Consider the following 7,011-nt stretch of genomic DNA (forward strand, 5'->3'; position numbering starts at 1 on the left):
AGGAGAGGAACGGAAATATCCAGTTTGTCAGAGGATCAGTGGAGCTGGACTCCGGAGGCACTGGCACAGGGGGTATTGCACACACCGGTGGTGGCTGCAATTCATGGAAGTAATCCCAGGTGTTTCCAACCTGTAAGTAACTGGCTGAAGGTCAGGCCAGGTAGACCTCCTCTGCTAAATGGCAGAAGCTCTTCATCCCCAGCCTCTCCAGATGTGTCTACACTGCGGCTCTGTGCAGACGGGCCAGATTCCCAGCTGCTGTGGATCAGCATGTCTTCACCAAAATCAATCAAGTTGGGCTGGTTTACCCCAGCTGAGCTTTAGCCCTTGGTGCATAGCAGCAAATGCTGAATGAACCAGCACTGGAGCGCTCTGTGCCCTTAGCAGCTAGGATAGGAGCTGCTTTCGGCTTGGGTGCAGAGCACTGAGATGGTCTGGCCTGGGTGCTGCAGAGTACTGATCACAGACTAGGAACAGATGCTGCATTTGTCTCTGGATTACTTGTACCTGCATTTATCCAGGAATAAAAATATCCTGAGATGGATGTGTACACCCAGCAGGACAGCTGAAGGCACCGCTGCTTTTCTGCCATTGCTTCAAGATGCAATCCCAGGATAATCATACATTGCAATATCCTCAGATAATTTAGGCAACCTCTTATTGGGGAAACTTTTCTTTAGGATTTATCCCAGAACAACAGGCATGACTGCACAGGATAAAATGGTTTATGCAAAGATCAAGACAATATCTACTTGCAGGCCCAGCCAGTCGGGCTCACACGACGTTGCTTTTCCAGGTCTGGCTCTCCTATCCTCTTTCTTGGCTGGGCTCTTTCCGTGTGACTTCCTTTGACGATGCTATTTTGGTGCCCTGCACTGGACAGCAGGCCAGGAGCAGATTCCTGGCTCCTCTTCCGCACTGCAAAGCCAGGCTGAATTACACAGGGGCACAAGAATGCAATGCCTCCCCCGTTGTATTTCCAGGCGCATCCATGCTCCTGGTTTCCTTTTGAACTAAGAGCATGGGGGTCAGTCTCGAGCATGCCACAGCTGTTTAAGAAATCAAAAAGCCTCACTCAGAAGCTGCTTGCACCAGCCAGCGCCTTCCAGCTCGCTCACGCACAGCCCCGATGCCAAGTGCACTGCCTGGGCCACTTGCCTGGGGATGAGGGAACATGCACGCTGTGCCCAGGGCTGGAGGAGTGCTGGTCAACAGCGCCTGGCTCGTAGGAGACGGGGGTCCCAAGCCGTGAGCAGGTTCCTCTCTGTGTATTAGGGGAGCCCGGCTGCCTGGACTGGAAGGGCTTGGACAGTGCTTTGCCATGGTGAGTCGGAGACGCTAGGGCAGGGAGGAGGGGGCTCTGGGATCGGGTCTGTCTTTCCATCAGAGCCTCATACAGTCAGGTCTGGATTAATGCACAGGCAAACTAGGCACATGCCTAGGGCCCTAAGTGAAGAAGGGCTGATTGTACATGTTATAATTATTGAGTGAAAAAAGAGGCATCTAAAAATTTCATCTTCAGAGTTTGTTCGCCTAGGGCCCGTTGAAGGGTTAATCCAGCTCTGGATGTACAGTACCGAGGGAGCAGGCTTGGCATTGCACAGCAATCACCGCATTTGGGGTCAGAAAGGGATTGTCGCCCCTTTGTCAGATTGGGGCAAACTTGGGAGGGCGGGGGGGGACTTTGGAAACTATTTGGGAGTGTGTCTGCATGGGCAGGAACCTTGGGTTTCGTTATGAGGGGAACGAGTGTATTTGCAAGCAGCCTGCCATGGGTTTGGAGACCTGTTTATTAAAATCAGCAAGTCAGCATAGCCCAGTGAATAAAGCATACAGCTATGGGTCCAGGAACCTTTGCTCTACTCCCGCCTGAGCTCCTGGGCAAGTTGCTCCATTGTGCCATGCCTCAGTTTCCCCATCTGTACTGTGAAGATAATCATTTTTAACCCACTTGTGTGAAACGCGGGAGAATTAGGATTGCAGAAGCCTAAAGGGAACAGGTGTGAACACTGGCTTTGTGGAGAAACAGACCCTTTCCAAAGCCATGAGATGCATCCTGAACAGAGTGGAGCTTCTGAGAGCATCAGCCCCCTTGCTGCTACATGTCAGGGGGTTGGTTTGGGGGGGTTTTAAGCCTTCTCCAGAGGCGCTGGGTGCTGCTGCAACCCAGGCTGGGGATGTGGACTGGGCTGTGCCAATGCTCCTGCTGGCACCAACCCCACAAGGTCCTGGATGGAGGGTCTTGCCCCTGAGCTCAGGCTTAGACTGATGCTGCACTGGGGTCAGGAAGGGATTTCCCCCCCGGTCAGACTGGTACAGACTGGGGGGGGTTTCCTTCTTCTGTAGCAGGGACACAGCCTCTGCCTGGGGTCACTCGAGTATATTAACAACTAGAAAATCAACAGAAAACAGAGCCTCTCTATAAACAATATCCCAGCCAAGCTGTGCTTGCTAAACCCCTGCCCAAGCCCAAGCAGGAAGGTCTTACAGTGCTTCTGCAAGATGTCCAGGCTCCGGCTCTGGTGGTCTCGAGAGGGAGGGATGCTCCAGCACTGAGGAGCGACTGCAGGGAGCAAGCTCCTATGCATTTTTTGTCAAGCAGACTTAGTAAGTACTGGCACTTGCAGAGGGCTGCTTTTGGCTGACCTTAGGAATTACAATGGGGCATAGGGGAGAAGATGGACCCTTAGGGATAGAAGAGCCTTATAGGTCAAAACCAGCACCTTGAATTGCACCCAGAAAGCTGCTGACAGCCTATGCAGACCCTGCAGCACTGGGGTGATGTGCTCCTGGGGACCCATCTCCATCACCAGCTGCAGCTTCCAGATGTTTTTTTAGGGGCAGCCCTATGGAGAGCACATTGCAGGAGTGTGGCCTTGAGGTTACAAGAGCACTGGTGATGGTCTGGGAGAAGGGACCACAGCCGTGCCACCCGATGGAGCTGGGGAAAGGCACTGCCAGCCGCGGTCCGCACCTGGAGATGCAGGTGCAGCAGAGGATCCAGGAGCGAGTGGTCTGCCACTGCCACCTCCTCTGTCTTGTCTGGATTCAACTTCAATCGATTCCCCCACATCCCATCCCCGACAGCAGCCAGGCGCTGAGACTGCGGGCCAGGGGGAGAGGCGCAGCAGAGGTAGAGCGGGGTGCCCTCAGCATCCTGACAGCACCACCCTCCGCACGGTCGTGCACAGCAGCCTCAGACACACATCGAACAGGACAAGGTGGACTGGGTGACCCTACAAGAAGGGTCCTGAGGGGTTTCTACTAGAAATCCTAGAGAAGTGGGGCTGGAAGGGACCTGCAGAGGTCACATGTAGTGCAAGCCCCTGCCAGAGGCAGGATCAGCCCTCTCCAAACCATCCTATCCAAATCCATTGTCTTAGCAAAACGACACCTAGGAACTACAGCCTTTCCCCATAGCAAACAGGACCTATGGGGAAAGGCAGGAAGAACTGGGATTGTTTGGCCCGGAGAAGAGAAAACTGAGGCAGTAGTTAGTAGGAAACTTCATGGTCCTGCTTGGAGCAGGGGGACTGCGAGGTCATGGTTGGCAGGGCTAACCGGACCTTGTCGTGCATCCACAGGTGCATCTCGAGTAGAGCCAGGGAGGTGATCCTCCCCCTCTATGCGACGCTGGTCAGGCCGCAGCTGGAGTATTGTGTCCAGTTCTGTGCGCCCCATTTCAGGAGGGATGTGGACAACATGGAGAGGGTCCAGAGGAGGGCCACCCGCATGATCCGGGGACAACAGGGCAGACCCTACAGTGAGAGACTGCGGGACCTGAACCTGTTCAGCCTTCACAAGAGAAGGCTGAGGGGGGACCTGGTGACCGTCTATAAACTCACTAGGGGGAACCAGAAGGGTTTGGGGGAGACGCTGTTTCCCCTAGCCCCCGCTGGCATAACAAGGAGTAATGGGCACAAGTTGATGGAGAGGACGTACAGATTGGACATCCGAAAAAACTACTTCACAGTCAGGGCGGCTAGGAGCTGGAACCAACTTCCAAGGGAGGTGGTGCTGGCCCCTACCCTGGGGGTCTTTAAGAAGAGGCTGGATACTTACCTGGCTGGACTCATTTCAGTCCCCTTTATGTTTTTAGGGGTTTTTGTTGTTCTCCCGCCCTGGCGGGGGGTCGGGCTAGAAGATCTATTAGGTCCCTTCCGACCCTGAAACTATGAAACTATGAAACTATGACTGGACTAGATGTGACCTCCTGAGGTCCCTTCCACCTGAATTTTGTATGATTCATTACAAAGAGGACTGCAATCAACTGTTCTTTGTGTCACCCGGGACAGGACAAGAAGGAACAGGCTGGAATTACAACACAGGTGATGTTGGTTGGAGATCAGCCAATTAGCAAAATGACGCAGTCCCATCACCACCCACTGGGACCTCCCTGCTGGGAAAGGGCAGGACCCATTTAGAGCTGCCCCCTCAACACCCATCAGGTGTTGTAAGCGCTTGATCCGCATCTGAAGGCCGAGACCACAGAAAGACGAAGATCAGCAGGGCACAATTTCCCCTATCGCCAGGCAGGGATCATCATCCAAGGCCACTAGTGCAGTCTCCCTATCCAGGACAAGTGCCAGTCTGACAAGGGTCCAAGCAACCGATGGCATCCAGATGAGCCTGGCACTGCTAGGTGACCCCCCCCCCCGGCAGTGACCTTCCCCAGACAAGGCAATACCAGGCTGGGGATTCAGTGTCAATCGACGGGTCCTTGAGCAGGGGCCAGATAATTGCAGAGTTATGCCAAGATCTAGCAAAGCTAAGGACTTGGGGAGTAGCAGGCTTCGCTGATAAAAGACGCAGAGAGCAAAAACACCGGTTCAAGAATAAAACCCACAGCTGAATAACTTGAGGGGTGCTCTGCTAGCAGGGGTGAGCTGGACTCAGCAGGGAGCGAGCTGGAGATACCCAGACTCGGCGGGGAATGTGGCCTGATGCCCAACCTCGGCAGGAGGGAGCTGCAGGCAAGGAGACAACAAAAAGGACATGTTGGTAGAGAGAGACAGAGAAGAATTGGCACAAGGCGAAGGCAGCTCAGCTATAAATACAGGGGTTGTGAGACTCGCCCTTTCGTAGTGACTTAGGGGGCATCAGCTGCACGCCGTACATTGCTTACCCCTGTCTGGGCAGTTTTGCTGAGCCGGGCTCATTGCTGGACAGACTCCCTAGTCCGAAGAGACAGTGACCCTCTCCCAGCATTTGTCGCCGAACATGGATTCGAGTCGTCTTTTCTGCATCCAAGAGGCAATGCCCCGAAACAAGCCGCCTGAACAGCCAGAGCCAGAAAAGCTCCCGCTCCCGCACCCGCATCTCACAGCACCGTGCACATGCACACATTTTTTTTCCAGGACTTGAGCAAGGTGGAAGGAGATTGCATTGGAGCTAAAGACAAGCTGTTCTTGGTTGAGTTGGGTATCACGTGGAGCACGGCACCCAGTTTTGGGCCCTGGACTTCAGGAAGGACACGGGCCCAGTTGGAAAGAGCGACAAAAACGGTGAGAGGTCTTGGAAACAGGAAACCCAATCTGGGACTGTTTAGCGTGGAGAAGAGAAGGCAGAGGGGAGATTTAGTAAGTCTTCAGATACACAGAGCATTACAAAGAGGATAGCGACCCACTGTTTTTTGCATCTGCTGGGGCTGGGCAGGAAGGGACGGTCTGAAATTACAAGATGGGTGGTGTTGGCTGGAGGTTAGGAAGACTGTCTTTGTGCTGAAGGCAGGAACAAGCTGCCCAGGGAGGTTGTGAAATCTCTCCCCGAGTTAGACAAACCCTGGGATGGGCTGCTTGAGATGGAGCCGGTCCTGCCTTGAGCAGGGGGCTGGACTCAATGGACTCCTGCTGTGCTATGATTTTATGTTCACCTTAAAACCTAAGCGGTGCCCAGATGTTCAGAGCAGCTGGGGGAAGAGAGCAAAACGATGCAGTTCACCCTGACACGGCACCAGACATCACACCTGAGCCTGGCACAGCGAAAGCAGGCGGGGCTGCAGCCGCCAGCATCCTGCTTCTATCAAAAAGTTGTTCATATATGCTTAAAAGATCCCAGGTAAAGGGCTTTGCCCCCTGCTCCTCCTGCTTGGGTGCTGGCTGGGGATGGGGACCAGGCTGTGCCAATGCTCCTGCTGGCACCAACCCCGCAGGGTCCTGGCGAGAGGACTTTTGATGCTGCAAAATCTCCCAGTCTGTACCAATCTCCTTTCCTGACCCCAAATGCATCGGTCTGAGCAGAGGGGCAAGACCCTCTAGCCAGGACCCTCCAGCAGTAAGTCCCAGCGGGAGCATTGGTTATTGTGATCCATCGTGCTAGGTGCTGTACAACCAAAGAGCAAAGTCCTGCCCTTTGCCCTGATGAAGCACAGAAGCATATAGGCAACAGGTCGCTACAGACACCAGGAACCGTGTGAAAGGGCTGTCTGGGGAGGAGCTGAGCAATGCCTCTAGGTTCTTGCAAAGGGATTTCATGACTCCAATGAATTGCAGGGCCAAGTCCAAAGACACGATGCCCCTTTAAAGGCAGCATCTGCTTCCAATCCCTGGCATCGGCTCTCCTTCCTTAACATCAGCCTCTGTGCTCATGTCTGGGTCGAGTCATTGAGCTGCTTGTGAAAGAGCCCATTGTTCTGGCTTGGCATCCCCCGTTTCTAATGCCGTCCACAGCCGGAGGGGCTGTCCGCAGCTCCACGGCTCCGCTCAGGCTAGACTGTAGGTCATGTTGGGTGCAAAGCAAAGAACAAAGCTTCCCTGCTTCAATGTTGGCAGGACAAAGTGGGCTTTGTGGCAGAAATGCCCCCGTCGGTGCCCCTCTCCAGAGATCTGTCTCAGCCAGCCTGGGAGGCTGCTGTTGATCCCTCAGGGCGGGGATCTCCCATCTTGTCTACATGACAAAAGCCTGGCGCCTGGGAGGCGATGCTCTGGTCACCTGGGCAGGGGGGAAAGACCCGGCCCTGCGCGCGGGCCCAGGTAGCCAGGGATGCTTTGTAGATTGGTCGGTTTGTAGCCA

At 54.3% G+C, this 7,011-nt stretch overlaps 1 protein-coding gene across 1 annotated transcript in view; it reads left to right on the top strand.

Annotated features, from left to right (window-relative positions):
- Window positions 1-1,030: 1,030 nt before the first annotated feature.
- The window catches only part of LOC106723070, a 15,693-nt gene continuing 9,712 nt past the window's right edge, over window positions 1,031-7,011 (top strand). The window contains exon 1 of the mRNA XM_025193662.1: window positions 1,031-1,324. Coding sequence (XP_025049447.1) covers window positions 1,322-1,324 — 3 coding nt within the window. The 5' untranslated portion in view covers window positions 1,031-1,321. The remainder of the gene's footprint in view (window positions 1,325-7,011) is intronic.

This window comes from Alligator sinensis, unplaced genomic scaffold, assembly GCF_000455745.1.
Source record: "Alligator sinensis unplaced genomic scaffold, ASM45574v1 scaffold1603_1, whole genome shotgun sequence".
NCBI classification, from domain to species: Eukaryota; Metazoa; Chordata; order Crocodylia; family Alligatoridae; genus Alligator; species Alligator sinensis.